The sequence below is a fragment of the Marmota marmota genome, unplaced genomic scaffold, assembly GCF_001458135.2.
Source record: "Marmota marmota marmota unplaced genomic scaffold, marMar, whole genome shotgun sequence".
Classification (NCBI taxonomy): Eukaryota; Metazoa; Chordata; class Mammalia; order Rodentia; family Sciuridae; genus Marmota; species Marmota marmota.
Window position 1 is genome coordinate 761208 of NW_026000272.1, and position 18217 is coordinate 779424.

The 18217-nt window shown below is 34.1% G+C and overlaps 1 protein-coding gene across 4 annotated transcripts in view; it reads left to right on the forward strand.

Moving 5' to 3' along the window:
• Gabra3 (gamma-aminobutyric acid type A receptor subunit alpha3) overlaps positions 1-18217 on the forward strand; it is a 228146-nt gene that overhangs the window by 206207 nt on the left and 3722 nt on the right. For all 4 annotated transcript variants that reach the window (XM_048796957.1, XM_015498004.2, XM_048796958.1 and 1 more), the window contains 2 exons: positions 3703-3855; positions 8590-8801. In XM_048796957.1, the coding sequence (XP_048652914.1) occupies positions 3703-3855; positions 8590-8801 (365 nt within the window). The remainder of the gene's footprint in view (positions 1-3702; positions 3856-8589; positions 8802-18217) is intronic.

Here is an 18217-nt window from a genome sequence, read left to right on the forward strand (position 1 = left end):
TCTTACTCTTCCTCTTCCTCCTCCTCCTCTTCCTCTTCCTTCTCCTCCTTCTCTGAGAAATAATTCCAGATTGTAGTATACTATGCAAGCACTCTACTGCTTAGTTACACTCCCAGTTCATATTTAATCTTTTTTTCATTGCTGTCTATTCTGTCTCTGTATTGCATTATTTTAATTAATATAGATAAATGCTTTTAAATTAGTGTGTGCATATGTCTATACACATGTACAAACTATATATATATATATATATAATATTTCTAGGAATATGAACAAGGAAATATTAACTGTAATAACATAGAAGAATAAGATGGGTAGTTTAGGAACAAATGTGGGTGGAAGTCTTTGTTTTACTATAGGAACCATATCAGTATTATTACTTTTCCATATATTAATATTATTTTCATTGTCACTACAAATTATGAACATTCCCTTCTGAATCCCAAATATGTTTCTCCATGTAAGGTCTAGCATATGAATGGGAGGCTCTGCCAAAGAAAAGTCCTACAGTATATCGATATTGTGTTTGGTATGACTGGCTTTCTCTCTAAATGCTCAGTATGAAGTAGCTGTAAGAAGACTTTTTGTTCCAGACTCAAATATGTGTGAAATAAGCATACGAAATTCTTCAAAATCTGCCATTAGTTGTGGACAATATTCTCTATTTTCAGCATTAATTCTATTTTCCCTCATTTAGCAAATTATTGTATTAATTTTATAGAAGGATAGTTTGGATACATGATGTTATTTTTCCATCTTTTCTAGAAATTTGATCATTTGTTAGAGTAATAGTTTGATTGTTATCATCTTGGTGTATGTCATTTCCAGATATGTAGCATGGGAGAGACTGAAAAATACACAAAGACAGATCAGAGAAATGGAAATAAAAAGAACACAAGGCAAGATAAAGACCAAGGAACAGAGATAGAAAGATGAAGAAATACTAAAAACAGATTTAAAAAAATATATGCACTGAAGTTGTATAATGAGTTAATCCTCTTGTGTATTTTGCAACCTTAAAAATTAGTCAAATTGAGAATATGTTTCACACTGTATGTTAAAATATTTCACATTTAACACAGATGGAGCTTAATAGGCTGGAGTACAAAGGCAGGGAAGAAATTCCCCAAACCACTTAAAGGGTCATCCTTCATAATAACAAATACAGAGAGAGGCGGCAATAGAGAAAAGGAAAGAGGGAATATGACAGTCCACTTCAGAAAGAGTATTCAGTTATGTAAATCATTAATTTACTCAACTATTCTGCATTTCTGATCCATAAATAATGACTAATTTGTGAATACATATGCATTATGTTTTTATATGGTACCCTTGAATATTTCACACACAACACAGATGGCATTTAATAAGCTTAATAAGCTGGGGCACAAGGGCAAAAACAGGATGAGTGAAGTGAGAAAAAAATCTTCCAATCTGATTAATACTTCAGTTCTCACTTTGGCAAAGAAAAAAATGTGGAGAGAAACAAAATATCAGAGCTGTATTTTTAAAAACTGATTCAGTTAACTGATACAATGGATTAATTTGCTAAATTTTCTAAAAGTTCTCTTGTAATTTTCATCCATATAAAACTATCTTGTGTATGAATACCTGTGAATATGCAAAAGTGGCTTTTCACTGTCCTATTTACTGTTTCTGGACCCAGATAGTGTGCATTAAAAGGGAAGAGATGGAGAATCTCCCCAACCTGGTAAAAGATTTCAGTTCTCTATCTCTCTAAGGAGACAGCATTACAGAGGGAAAGAAAATATACAAAAGGATAGTACTGCAGAAAAATATATCAGAACACTCAAAACAAATTGTTAAAATTTGATAAGCCTTTGAGAAGTGCATTTGCTTTGTCTTTCAGATCCATAGAATGTAATTTATGAATAATACATTTTACATTTATGTATTAAATATTTCACATTAGGGCTGGGGTTGTGGCTCAATGGTAGAGCATTCACCTAGCATGTGCAAGGCCCTGGGTTTAATCCTCAGCATCACATAAAAATAAAATAAAGGTATTGTGTCCATCTACAACTAAAAAATAAATAAATATTTTTAAAAATAAATATTTCACATTATCATAAATAGCATTAATAAGTCCAACTTTTAAGAAAAATAATTTTTCAATTCATTTTCAGTGGAAAAAGAGAGGGAAGGAAAAGGAAAAGGGAGACAGAAAGAGAAGAGTAGATGGACACACACAGGACAAAGAGGTTGAAAAAGAAGCAGAGAGAAAGAAAAGGGTAGCTCCAAAATTATAATGAGGAAAACATGACATAGTTTTGTATGAGATTATTGCTAAATTAAAAAATAAGCCTATGTGTATTTTTCATGTCCGTGTAAACAAGCTAGGATGAGAATACACACACAAGATGGATTATATACTGAGGTCTGGATGACCAGATGGTGCTTCCTAGATGTAGGTAAAATGGAGTGGGTAGGGTAAGAAAGTGGGAAATTGCCTGAGTTGTGAATAATGCCACAATGAAATGTGGCTGGAATAATAGAAGAGAAAATTATGAAACTCTGATAAGAGAGGTATTAGTGTGGTCAGATTTCATGGGTCTTTCTGGGCTAATTGGGGGAATTTGTCTTTTGTTCTTTGGGAGATGGTAAACAATTAGAGTGTCTCTACTAGAAAAGGGATAGCGTCTGAGTTTCTTTCTGGAGACTCAGTGATTATCTGTCCCATACCTCTGCCTACCTTCTACTGATGGACAGCAGCAATCTTTAGCTCTTCTTGGCTTGTGGATGAACCACCCCCAATCTCTCCCTGTGTCTTTCTATGTATCTCCCTCTTCTTACTCTGGTATGGCCTTGTTTTAACAAATTATATCTGCAAAAGTCTTAATTTCAAATAAGGTATATCTTTTGGAAAGACACAACTCAATCCATAACAAGTAAAACACTACTGACAAATCCAGAAAAGTGAGAACTAACTATTGCATTTGATCATGTAATAATTAGCACATGCCTTAGAAGGCTGTTGTTTGGCACATAATAAAAATTCAATAAGTACTCACTCTTTTTTTCCCACAGAGCAAAGTAAGTTTATTTCTATTTATCTGCAGTGAATGAGAAATGCAATTTATAAAACATTTTAACATGGTTTAGAAAAATTAAGTACATGGAAATAAATATAAATAAGTAGAAATCTTTTTATCGGTTCTTTTTAGTTATACATGATGGTGGAGTACATTTTGATGTAAACTTTGGGTGTGAAACACTGCTGATCAGCCCACACTCTGCTATGTAAACTTTTGGCTTCAACCAAATAAATCAGTTAGAACATATGTCTCTTTTTACCTCAGTGTCTTGATCTATAAAATTAGAGTAAAATAGCACCTATGTCATAGGGTTTTTGCAAAGATTAAATATGTTAATAAAGTTAAAATGCTAGGTGAGTGCCTGTCACAAAGCAAGCACTGTAGAAGAGATCATTGTTTCTTAATATTATTTGAGAACATGCATTTATTTAAGTGTATTGGTGCCAAAATTGCTCTGAGTAAGCAATATTGGCACACCAAAAACATACTATTTCATGATTATTAAAGAGCTCTGACTACATGCTTGGGAGGTGCTAGGATGTCTTGTCTTAAATATAATAAGGAGCTCTGTGAACTGAATTAGGGCCCAACTTGCTTTAACAATGTTTATGTGACTACATACTGCCTAATTTTACTCTCTCTCCAGGAGAATATGTTGTCATGACAACCCATTTTCATCTCAAGCGAAAAATTGGCTACTTTGTAATCCAGACCTACTTGCCATGTATCATGACTGTGATTCTGTCACAAGTGTCTTTTTGGCTCAACAGAGAGTCTGTCCCTGCCCGCACAGTCTTTGGTAAGTGTTACTTGTTGGAAAATGAGGAAGATACATTTGAAAAGACAACTATGGGTAGTCAGAGAAGAGATGAGAAAGGTTGAAGAACCATTCCTAGAGGTAACTAAGGAGCAAGCCCCACAATAGTAACTAAATCATCAGGTTCTAGGATTTCAGGCAACTGAATTTTTAAAAAGGAAGTGGAATAAGAGGAGTGTTGAAGTAAGATTACTGAAATTCTGCCCTCCTCAGTCAGGATTGCCCGAGGAGTAAGGAAAGGAACTGAACCTTCAGTGGAAAAGGGAGGTATTCAGTGTAGACTGAAGAAAGTAAAGGGTAGGAAATCAAGCTGACAGCATAGAAGTAATTTGGGGCTTTTTAGAGAACCTTTTTTTTTGGTGTGAGCATCTGACTATGCTGCTTTTACTTTAGCTTTTTTGAAAATATGAATTAGCTAATATTCAGTAAATGCTGCAAACAATTTGAAGAGTTCTTTAAAAATACCTATAATCAGAAAATCTACTCAGTATGAGTTTTCTGATGTCTAGGAAGAGATTTACATATCATTAGCACTTTTTCCCCAGAGACTTAAAGCATACAAAATATTCTCTGCCTGTTCCTCCTGCTGAAAGATTTTTAAGACAAATATTAATTAATTCTTTTGAGCTACTAAACTACCTCCATGGCCTCACACAGAAATCATTACTACCAATATCCTGAAGCTCTACCATGTCATTAAATAAATAGTAAACGATGTTTCAGAAATTAGTAGCACTTCAGGTCAGGTCTAAGAAGAAACAACAGTGGAGAAAGAGAAAGAGTTATCTTACAGAAAAAAAGAAAAAAAATTCGAAGGGTATGACATCATGGAAGTCAACAGAGGAAAGAATTTAGGAAGCAGGAAAATATCATCTGCAAGTTTATGGAGGATGCATATTCAAACTCTCGGTTGGGTATTGTGGTATACTTCATGTTAGTGATATTGGAAAGAACAGTTCTAGTGAAATGGAGTTAGCAGAAGCTATGTGGGAGTGGGTTAAAGGTGCCCATTTTTGGAAATATAAAAAGTAGAGATCCTGAAAAATCCTGCTCTACAAATTCCTAAAAACACTAAATAAGAAAGCATTCTTTTAAGTTAACATCTAATGTCAAAAACATTAAAGGAAATACTTAAAGGCCCCATGGAAGAGGGAATTAAAAAGTGCAGTGTCCATCATATGAACTGATACTCTGTAGTACAAAGATGAGTGAAAGGATTACCCATTTGGGTTAAAAAAAAAGTTTTAGTTTTAAGGTTATTCAAGGAAGGCATGGAGCCTAAGTAAAGTTTGGGGTTACAACTAAGGTTGTGTTACACTAAATAGTGGCCCCCAAAGATATTCATGTCAAGTCCCTGGAACTTGTGAATATAACCTTATATGGCAAAAGTAACTTTGAAGAGGTGATTAAGTTCAAAAGCTGGGAAGATTATCCTGTACCTTCTACATGGGCCCTAACTGCAATCACAAGTGTTCCAAGAGTGAGAAGGATATTTGACTACAGAGAAAAAAAGCAGTGAGATGATAGAAATAGGACAGATTGGAATATGTTCTTCTGTTGGCTATGAAGAAGGAGGAAGGGGTCCACGAGAAAAGGAATCCAAATTGTGTAGTTCTGGAAGACGGAAAAGTCAACAGATTATTCTTTTAGAGAATTCAGAGGCAGTGCATTTCTGCTGACACCTTGACCTGAACCCAATGAAATTTATTTCAGACATCTAGTGTATGAATAAATTTGTGTTGTTTTGTCACTAAATTTCTGGCAATTTGTTACATAAAAGTATAGGACATTAATGCAAAGACACTGGCCATAAATTCAATACCATTGAAGGGTCATACCCTCAGTGTAAGAAAGCACTAGAAAAACCATCTTATCAGTGCAGGAGACAACAAGAAAGCATTTTTATTTTTGCCTGGGCTCTGTGTGAAATATGGAATTCCTTGAGAATTTATTTTTTTAATTTAAACTTAGCCTCATACTAATTTAGAATTCATATTTACAGTAACTGCATTGATGTGAAAGCCTCCAAGTTGAAATGTTAATTTAAAAAGTGATTGCAGAGTTTTTATGTAAGAATGCAGAGCCAAAAAATAGCCAGTATTCTTCTAAAGAAGAACAAAGCAGAGAGACTTTCCCCACAAAAGTGTCAAAACTGATTAAAAACTATAGTAATTAAGACTTTGTTATTGGCATAAAGAAAAGAAAATAAATAAATGAAATACTATAGAGAGCTGAAAAATAGATCCATGCCCATGTGTCTGGAAACCTGATTTATCACAAAGATGGAATTGTAGAGAATTAAATTAAAGTTGGTCATAGACTTGAAAATAAAAGCTAAAATTATGATGCTCTTAGAAGAAAATCTAAAGTAATATCTTTGCATAATTTGGTAGGCAGAAATTCCTTATTGCAAAAAAAATTAATGACACCAAAGAAAAGGAACTAATACATTCAACTTCATCAAATTTAACAATTTCTGTTCATCAAAGGGTAACATTAAGAAGATGAAATGGCAAGCATAGACTTGAATAAAACATTGTGCATATGCATAAGACTTATAAAGTACGTATATTCCTAAAATATCAAAAGTTCCTGCAACTCCATGATTAAAAGCCAAAGAATCCAATTTTCAAAACAGGCAAAAGACATGAACAACCATTTTACTAAATGAATAGATAGATAGATAGATACATAAATATAGGTATATAGAGAGATAGATATAGATAGATAGAGATATATATAGATATATTTCATACACTTATGGGCATGTATATAAATTTTACATACATAAAATGATAAGGATCTTTTTATATACACACACACACATGCATGCCCATAAGTGTATGAAAAGATCCTTATCATTTTTATCAGGGAAACATAAAGTAAAAATTCACAGAGATATCAGTTTAAACACATGCATGGTCATATTTAAAAAGATTGATATTGTCAGATACTAGAGAGCTTCATGAACAATTGGAACTGTAAGACACTACTGGTGGGAATGTAAAGTGAAAAAAAATTTGAAAGTTTAAAATGTGTTTACCCTATAATCTTGGTATTCTCCTACATATACATTTGCATTATTAGACATAGACTTTCAAAAAGCCATGATGTGTATATTTAAGTAGATTAAAGAAATGTGAGAAATCTGGCAGACGCATGGAAATTAAATGAGAGAATGATAGACAGTTGGAAAGAGCGACAAGGAGAGAAAGAGAGAAAGAGAGAGAGAGAGAGAGAGAGAGAGAGAGAGAGAGAGAATATATCACATGCACACAGAGAGAATATTGGAAATTGTAGAACTGAAAAACACAGATTAAATCTCAATGGTTTATACATAGTGAAGGATAATCCATGAACTGGAAGATAGGGCAGAAGAAGATAACTTAAAAGGACACAAATGTAAAATACATAGGAGAGAAAAGACATACAATGTTTTTGAGATGGCCTAATTAGAATCCTGGAAGAAGAGAAGTGAGAGAATGGTACTGATGAAAAATTTAAGAGGTGTTGGCTGACCACTGTACAACCTGAAGAAAGATATAAAGCAGGGGCAGGATAAGGGAGGAAAAGTGTAATGAATCTGACCAGCTTTCTTATGTACCTATATGAATATACCATAGTGAATCTCAACATCATGTATATTCACAAAGTACTACTTTAAAAAAGAAAACCTGTAAGTAAATAGCAGATAGATCAGTAAAGGGAAGGGAACAAGAGGAGGGAGGAGGCAAGGAAAAGGGGAAGTACTGGGGACTGAGTTACAACAAATTGTATAATTATGTCAAAATGAAGCCAATTATTATGTATAAAGAACTAATAAACATTTTAAAAATTTATAAAATCAAGTAGGATAAATTAAGACATGAAAATAAGGACACATCATAGTGAAACCTCTGGAAACAAAAAGCAAAGAGAACAAAATGGTCTTAAAAATAACCTAGAAGAAAACACATTGTCTTTAAAGTGATAACAAACATACTGACAACTGACATCAACAGAAACAAAAACAGGACATTTTAGACAAAAAATAAAATAAAATAAAATGCTAAGCATCCATCATTACCATCTGACCCTCACTCAAGGAAACACTAAAGGTTATTCATCAAACAAAAGGAGAACCATCCTTGAAAGAAGGTTGAAGGTGTATTTAAAAACAACAATGAAAATAAAACAAAATATGTGTAATGGTAATGTGAATTGAATGTATAAAATAATTACAAGTGATTTATTGGCTCAATAACATGTTTAGAATAAAATACTACACTATAATATATATAAGTTAAGTTAGTGATACATGAAGATAAAATGCTCCATGGGCTTTCATTATCAGGGATAAGTGTACCAATTAATATTTAATTTTCATAAATCAAAGATGCATGCTGACTGAAACTCTCTTATATCTTCTGGGAATTTTAAATGTTACAACTACTTAAAAAACAGTTTGTGTCATATGAAGTTAAACATATGGTCACCATATGATCTTGCAATTCCATCCCTGGATATTTATCAAGAAAAATGAAAGCATACACTCTTACAAATACTTACATGTGATCAATTGAGATAGAGTGACTACAAGGTGGACCCATCCATTCGGCTTTGATATCTGTGTATTTTACTTTAAATGGACCATTTCAAGTAGGAATCTGGTAAGCTCAGCAAGTAGACTCTCAACGCATTCCAGTTGCAACTTGCTCTCATATTATCTCTCTCCAGGTGTCACCACTGTTCTCACCATGACCACCTTGAGTATCAGTGCCAGAAACTCCTTACCTAAAGTGGCATATGCGACGGCCATGGACTGGTTCATAGCCGTCTGTTATGCCTTTGTATTTTCTGCACTGATTGAATTTGCCACTGTCAACTACTTTACCAAGCGGAGTTGGGCTTGGGAAGGCAAGAAGGTACCAGAAGCCCTGGAAATGAAGGTGAGATACAACAAAGGAGAGCTAGGAAGCACTCCCTGAGAGAACTGTATTGAGACCAGGAGTGAGCAGCCTATAGCCTGCAGGAACTGGGCAGGGCTGTGTGCTATTCACTGGGGTCATCAATCCAATTCTCAACTGGAGTGCTTCTTGGCAAGCTGGAGTTTTGTCGTGGGGGGGGGCAATGAAAAGAGAGCAGGTGTTCTCAGTCCATAGAGGGTGTGCCATGGAGGGTTTACATTGTCATGATCAAATGTAAGTGTGATCCTGCTAGATTCAAGGGAAACCCATTGTTTTTACAAAGTCCCCTGGAGGCTTTCACTTGCACTCTATGTTAAATCCAATGAAAAATCTCTAGAGCCACCTCTGCACATCACTTTCCGGTACACTTACCTTACAGTCAAACCAAATGGATCATCATTCCTTCTGTCTTTGCTTATTTTTGTTTGTTTGATTGTTGTTATTGTTGTTTTGGGGGGCACTGTGGATTGAACCCAGGGTCTAACCACTAAGAATTGAACCACTAAGCCACAGTGCCAGCCCCTTTTAACATTTTGTTCAGAGACAGGGTCTCACTGAGTTGCTTATGGCCTTGCTAAGTTGCTGAGGCTGGCTTTGAACTCGTGATCCTCCTGCCTCAGCCTCCTGAAAAAATGTGCTACTGTGCCCAGCATATTTGCTTATTTTTTATTCTCCACTGAAATGCTATTTCTGCCCCCCATGCTTGGTGAGAGACACTTGAAATGATACTTTCTCCATAGAGCCTTTCTAGAATAATTCAGAGATGTTTAACTTTTATGTGGGAGGGTACTTCTGATATTAAAATAATTTATTTATATTAAAAGTATTTGTTTGGCTCCTTGTTAGACTGTGAACAACTTGAGGTCAGGGACTTATCTGTATCCTTGCACAGCAGACACATTATAAATGCTGAATAAATGTTGGTTAGGAGTGGAGTCTCTCTCTGCTTCCTGGAGTGATGTCCTGAGCCATTTTCCTCTCCACACCCTTCTGTCTCATCTCTGGCCTACAGCTAATGGAGTTGGCCATCTATGGACAGAGACCACTGAAACTATTGTTGCCCAAAGCTTGGCCCTTGTCCCAGATGCCAATCCAATAACGAGGACACAGTTTTGAGAAAAAGGAAAGAGACAGTTTATTGTTGGGTTGCTAGCAAAGGAGAAACACAGCAGACTCCTGTCTCAAAGGCTGTGTTTCTGCCCTTCAGCAGGAACAGGGAGGTTTTATAGAGGTGATTCAGAGAAAATGAGATTAGGGAGGAGAGATCAGAGAGAAGATCAGGGAAAAGAAGATCAGGGAGGAGAAGTTTGGGAAAAAGAAAAAAAAAACATGTAAGTTTCAAAGCCATAGTCAAGGCATCAAGTGAACTCCTATTATACTATGAGCCCCAAATAAACTTTTTCTACTCTAAAAAAATATTGGTTGGATTGGTGGGTAAATGGTAAAGAAGGGAGGAAAAAATAAACCAACTGATTAGTAGGAGTTAATTATGAATGTGGAATCAAGATTTTTCTTCCTTTGATCCCTTAAATGAGTTAAGGAATCTAAATCTAGATGAATATTATCAAATATGATAGAAAGAACTGGCAGATGTGAACCCAGAATTGTTTTAGTACTTTTCAAAGAATCACAGAGAATAGAAATGGTAATGAAGATTTTTCAAACTGGGGGAAAAGACATTTTCTAAAGAGTACAAAATGGTGAGTTGGCAAATTTTTGAAATAGACTCTAACTACTTATTTAAATAGAACTTATTAACACTTTCTTAGTATATCTGTTTGATCATAAGAATTTGGGGTTAGTTTTATTAATATACTTAGTCAAGTTATTACTTCTGTTTGCTTAAATGTTTGTCTCTCTATGTCTTGATTTATCAGGGGTGAAAATCATCAGTTGCTCCCCACCCAACTATTATTACTCTATAAGGAAACCAGGATACTAATCCTAACTCTTTCCATCTTGCTCTACCATTTCCTTTCATCTCCCAAACTTGTTATATTACTATTATAAGGCCACAATTTCTATAGTTGTCTCATCATAGTTCTACATCTTAATGGGTTCTTTTCTTTTTCTTTTTTTCCCCCAATTTTTCCATTCATTGGTTGGTTACCTCAAGGTTATCTTCTAGAAGTTTCCTTAAGAAGGTCCCATGGGAACCATATTTTGTACTTTCTTAAACGCATAAAATATCTGTCCATTGTGTTTATACTTGAATTATAAGCGGGCTGTTGTGCAGTGGATGGGATGCGTTCTCTTTCTCTGATGACTACAGACTGTGGTTGCTATAATCAATTCTGGCATTTGATGTTTTTTTTTTCCAGAAATCTAGAGACACCTTGACAATTTCTCACAGTATAGGAGACTTTACTTAAAAGCCCATATAAATGTATCTCTTATTTGTGAAGTCCAGTTACTTAACAAGGATATATCCTAATCTGTATAAAATTTTCCCAGGATACAACATTGGCCTTTAAATCTATAGATTCATTACCTTATTTTTCAGGAAATCTTCCTTAAAAATATATACTAGCCAGGAGCAGTGGTGCACGACTGTAATTCCAGTGGCTTGGGAGGCTGAGGCAGGAGGATCTCTAGTTTAAAGCCAACCTCAGCAACTAAGTGAGGCTCTAAGAAACTCTGTGAGACCCTGACTCTAAATAAAAAAAAGGGCTGGGGATGTGGCTCAGTGATTAAGTGCCCCTGGGTTCAATTTCTAGTACCAAAAAAATACTTGTTATGTTCTCTTCCTAGAAAGTCAAATTATGCATATCATAGAACTTTGTTGATCTTTCATATCTATCATTTCTTTTCTAATAATTTTAGTTCTTTATTTTCCATTTCATTTTCATAAGCCTATCTTTCATGTCCCTTACCAATTTCAACATGGTAATTTTTCTTCAGTTATCACTTAGTTTCATTAGAGGTGTTCTTTACTAGCCCTGCTATAGGTGGAAGCATCAATTTAGGTAGGGCATGACTGAGAGTGAGAAGGACAATAGTGAGTAGTCTAGAATGAGTAGTATCAAGTTCGTATTTGAGTAGCATTTGTTGTCTATATAAGCTCTTATGAGTTTTACTCCGAATAGTGATTCTGCTTCTACCTTGCAAGAAGTTTCCTTTACTCACAAGAAAGCACTCTATATATGGTACACTTCTATGTATGTGTATATGCATGTGCCCAACAGTATAAATTTGGTTTTGTATCTTTTAACTGTCCACTCCCTACCTTCTCTGACCTTTATGGTAGTCAAAAAGAATTATAGGATATTTTAACTACCAGCATGACACTGATTTTATTTTAAAACAAAGATCATTTTTTTCCTCTCTGAAGCCATACTAGCCACTTTTTGAGATCAAGCTTATAAAAGAACTTAAGTTTCATCAAAAGATGAAGTTTTAGGACTGAGAATATAGCTGAGGTAGATTGCTTGCCTAGCATGTGCAAAGTCCTGGGCTTGGTCCTCAGCACTTCAAAAAAGAAAAAAAAAAGCAAGATAAAGTTTTAGTTTCCTTTATTTGCCTTGTTGTTTTTATTTGGATTTAGAGAGGAAAAGGAATCAAAGATATACTAACTCTAACATAGTAAACTTAAATATTTCTAGAATATATTATTAAACAGACATTTTAAGAGCAATTAACAGAATAAGGAATATATAACCTGAGTTTACTAAGAGAAAATTATGACAAACTAACCTTATGACCTTTATAAAAGGTTTAATGAGCTGGTAGATCAGGAAATGTCATAGATTTTATCAAGTTATTTGAGTAACTTTGCATTATGCCCCCATGGTGAATAGAAAGTAGTTAAAAATAGGTATCATTAGGCTGATGTAATTGGTTGACCAATTGAATTCAAATAGAATTCACTGATGGATTGACATTAACTTGAATTGAGATCCCTGAGAATAATTCATGCTTTTTTTAACCCTTCAAATGTTGTCATCAATGACTCAGATGAAGACACATAAGGAATAAGATTCACATTTATAAGGGAGTGTTAGTGAATGTTAATTACTTGGGAGAGGAGTATTTTTGAATTAAAAATCAAAAAGAATTTCTGAAGTTTGAAAGGACAATCTAAAGCTAAAAGGCAACATTTTTTAAATCAAAAATTCTGGGATGTAAAATCTTAAAAACAATTGCACATTAGAAATGTAATGTTGGGGGGCTAGGTTGTAGCTCAGTGGCAGAGCACTTGCCAAGCAAGTGTGAGGCTCTGGGTTCAATCTTCAGCACCACATAAAATAAATAAATAAAATAAATGTAAAAGAAAAAGAAATGTAATGTTGGAAGATGGGAGAAATTCAAATGTAAACTTACCATGTGGCACAACGTTTAAGAATTGCAATTTGATTTAGTTCTGAGTTAAAATGTATAACAAGTTAGATGATAAGCTCATTTTCTTCTGTATAGGTTGACCCATGTGAAGTTTACTCTTTCAATTTGATTGATATACTGGAGGAGGGGAAAACGCTTCAAGAAGGTGGTTATTTCTAATTATAGATATCTGAAAGGCTACCATGGATATCTTGTGAAAAAATGAGGTTGATTTTTTTTTGTTTCTTTGTTTTTGTTTTTGTTGTTGTTTTTGTGGCCAGGAAGAGGTACTAAAGTGGTTTGAAGATAGAGAAGTAGAGTAGACTGAGAAATTGTTGAGGTAGATGTCAAAAATAATGACCATTTCTCCACCCAAACAGTGTTGAAAATTAATTTTTTTAAAAAAGGAACAAAAACAATGGTCTAAAACCTTTTTGAAAAGATGATAATCTTAGTCTTCCTTCTTAGCCTTCCCCGTGATCAAAATATTTACATTCTCTATAAGAAGCAGATTGTAACATTTTAAAAATAAATATGGAATGCATAAAATGTATCTATAATGTGAAGATCCTATACTTTATACTTCCATGATGTGTAGGAATAGTGAGACTCATAGAAATAGGCATAAAGTACTTTGAAGTCAGCATACTAGAATTTAATCATAGTTTAGCCTTTTTCTGCCTTTGGAGGAACTTATTAAAACTTATTTGCTTTATAAAGCTAGAATGAGTGAGCATGAAAGTTTTAAAATATTATAACTTATTTAAAAATTTATTTCTGATCTGTATTATGGTCAGGGATTAGATAAAACGTAGGAGGAAAGATTATAGAGGAAAAATGGAACAGATGGAAATAAAACCTCATTTTTAAATGAAGACAAATGACTGCAGTATAATTATACTCTGAAAGATGAATGAACTGTGGGCTTCTGAGGATCAAGTATATGTGTTTTATAACTGCTTATTCTGAGATTACCTCTAAAATGACAGTAAATTAATAAAATAGGTATTAAGCCACAAATACCAGGAAAGCTGGAAAATGTTTGTCAGTCAAACAAAACATTTGAATACATCTTTAGAAAATTAATATGAATGGAAGGAATAATAAATTATTTATCAAGCTGGAGTAAGGCAGAACCCAGGAGAAACTCAATGTTCAGATTCATTAGGCACAATAGAGAGAACAGAGGTGCAACTAGGTGGATTGGTTAAAAGCATGTATACAGATTTTTAAAACTCCAGAGCCTGTCCAACATTTGAAATTATTCATCCAGATACATGCTCTACAGAATGAAAAGCAAGATTTCCCTTCATTGTTAGTCAGCTTTTCATCATTGTGACAAAATCTGAGTAAAACAACTTACTGGAGAAGATTTATTTTGGCTCATGGTTTCTGAGGTTTCAACTCATGGATGGCTGGCGCCATTGCTATGTGTCTGTACTGAGGCAGAGCATCATAGCGGGAGGGCATGGCAGCTGAAAGGACTTAACCTCATGGTAGCCAGTAAATAGAGGGAGGGAGGGAGAGAAAGTGGCAGGGAGGGGAGCTGAAGATGAGGAGTACCCTTCCAGGGCGCACACACACCCTGTGACCTACTTTGGACCACCAAGCCAAATTGCATTGTAAGACAGGAACCAGAGATTTAAAGAATAAAAGACAACCACATCGTGTCTTGGAGAGAGACAACAGAGATAATATCAAGAATTAAAGAGAAGGGGCTGAAGATATAGCTCAGTGGTAGAACGCTTGCCTAGCACGTACAAGGCCATGGATTTCATTCCCAGCACCAAAAAAAATAAATAAATAAAAGAAGAATTAAAGAGAAATTAAGAAAAAACAAATCCAACTTATATCTTGGGTTTCACCATAAATTTGTATATATTTTCCATAAAAAGAACAAGATGCTATATAAAATAAAATCAAAGAATAAAGAGGAGTTCTTGATATTAAAATAATATACTTGCCAAAATAAAAATTTTAATAGTGAGGTACAAAAATAAAACAAAGAATATCACCCATTAAGTTGGAGGCAGGAGAGTTAACATAAAAGTAAAAGACGTAGGGATGAAAAGTTAAGGTACAAGACTTTGAGAATCCAAGAAGTTCAATATAATTCAGAAATCACAGAATGAATGAACAGGAAGGAAGGAAATTAAGAAAGAACTAATACAGAAATATTTACATGGAAAGTCCTAAGCCTCCAGACTCCATAAGTGTTTTTACGTGCCTACATAAATGCACATCTTCATGAAATTTCAGAAATCTAGGAACAAAAATGATAATCTATACAAAATCTACAAAGAAAAATTTATTTGCAAATAAATAACAAACAGATTTCTCAACTACATTAGATATTAGAAGACACTGAAGCAGTAAATCTCATAAACCTGAGGAGCAACTGATAACCAAAGTATCACTTAAGTGAAAATATAAAGTAGTCATTTTCAGGCCTGCAAGAACACAGAAATGTCATCTCCCAGGTATCCTGCTTTAGGGGAATATTGGAAGATATATTCTACTACAATAGTACAATAAAGCATAAAAGAAACACACAGAAAGAAATCTCTCAAAGAAGTGGAGATATGTGAATTGCCTGAAAAACAATTCAAAATTATTGGTTTAAGGAAGCTCAGTGTACTTCAAGAAAATACAGAGGAACAATTCAGTGTTATCAGGAAAATGATCAATGATCAAAACTATCAAATTAACAGATATTGAAAGTATTTTGTTAAAAAAATGAAACAAATTCTGAAATTGAAAATGGAATGAAATAGAGAACATCAACAACAGAATTCAACAAGCAGAAAAAATAATCTGTGAACCTGAAGATAGGTTATTTGAAAATATACATTTGGAGAAGAAAAATTATTAAGTATAAAAAGCAACAAAGAAAGCTTATAAGATTTATGTGACAGCATCAAAGGAGCAAATCCTACAGTCATAGGAGTTTGAGAAGAAAAAGAAAAACGATGGGGTATAAAGTTTATTTAAATAAAAATGATAGCAGAATACTTTCCAAATCTGGGGAGAACAATAAATATCCAGGTACAAGATCATAGGCCTCCAATCAGATTCACTGCAAACAAAACTCAGTTGAAATGTGTCATAGTCAACAATAACAAATTAAAGAGAATATCTTGAAAGAGGGAAAAAAACCAGAAACTCACATGTAAAGGAGTTCTAATATATCATAGTAGATTTCTCAGTATAGATTTTATAGGCCAGAAGAGAGAGTGATGTTAAATTCCAAGTGCCAAAGGAAAAAAAAATGACAATGAAGAATACTGTATCATGCAAAGCTGTCCTTCAGAAATGCAGAAATAAGACTTTCTCAGACAAATAAAAAGCTGAGGGAGTTCATCACTACCAGAATCATCTTATAAGAAATGAAAAAGGAAGTTCTTCAAGCTGAAAGGAAAAATTGCTAATTAGTAACACAAGAACATATGAAAGTATAAAATACACTGCTACAAGTTAAATTTAGAATATTCTAATATTCTAATATTGTAATGGTGATATGCAGACCACTTACATCTTTAGTATGAAAGTTAAAAGATGAAACTATTAAAAATAATAGCTATGAGAATTTGTTAAAATATAACTTTTGTAGAACTATATCAAAATGGATTCTACTGTCATGTATAATTAAAACAATCAATAAAAAATCTAAAACAGAAAAAGATAACAATATAAAAAGATACAAATTGTGGAATCAAAAACAAACTATTAGTGGAGGTGGGAGCACAAAGTATAGAGTTTTTTATCAGTCTAAACTAGCATGTTATAATGTAATGTAAGTCTCATGGTAACTACAAAGAAAAAAATCAACCTACAGTGAAAAAACAACCTACAGAATGGGAAACAATATTTGCAAACCATGAATGTAATAAGAGATTAATATCCCAAACATATAAGGAACCAATATAATTCAATTGCAAGAAAATAAGCAACTCCTCCTCAATACTAAAACGTTTGCTTTAATTTTCTTCCTTGACAATGCCAGTAAAAAATACACTGACTGATTAATATCTTTTGTTGCAAATGTTGAGTGCAATTAAAAGATAATTTTACTTTCTTAAAAATATTTGTGATTGGATTGATTACTTCTTCTCCTCATGTATAGAACACAAAGTACCTATGGAGCTAAAGAAAGTGTTTGTTGTTCAAATTATTATTTCAGATACCTGGTCATAACCAGCTTATAACATGAAAGCTTTCTAGCAAAATCAGTGCAGTGGCTTTGTTTTTCTTTCTTGGTATTCCTATAAAAAAGGATTACTAAACAAATTAATAAGTAAGCAGGCAAACAAGTAAAGCACTATTATATTTAATAGCAAAAGCATTTAACAGCAGGACTCTATTCACAAAATGACTTTGCTAATTATAAATGAGTCTTATGTAGTATTTAAAGCATTTACAAGGTTCTCAGAAGCTCTAGAGTTCTGTCCCCGCCCTCCCCTTATAGCAATGTGATGCAATCCTCAAAGAGAAAAAGAAAAAAAAAAAAAAACATTGCTTTTAAAATGTTCTGCTAGTCAGCTAGTCAGACTGTTCATTTTCTTAAATCAACACCCCCCTCATCTTTGATGCTTACCCTTCCTGATTGAAAACACTGAAATCAGTATAGGCAGGCTGAGTGGGAGAACATGGCATATAGAACCTTTTGGGATTTGATCTCTTCCTGTCTGCACACCCTTAGTTTATGCAACTCTTCGCCATGCACACTGTGAATCAGCCTCTACAAACTCCTTGACATCCCTCAGACACTGCCCTTGGCCTATGTAGTGGCCTTTGCTACATCATCATCTGATGAGTTCCTGCTCATCTTCTGTGAGCCACACCATAAACCCACTGCTTTCTCTGAGCCACCTTTTCCTATACCTCCTAGTTTTTGCCCCCCTCCTCCTTTTATTGAATTCTCATAACACTTTGCTCAAATCTATTATAACTCTGATTACATTCTATGACAGTGTTCAGAAGGCTCTCTCCCACACTGGTCTGTGCACTCTTAGAAGACAGGGACTAAAGCTCTCTTACCTTTTAACCTTTCCACTTAACCCTTCTTGACCCAGTAGACATTT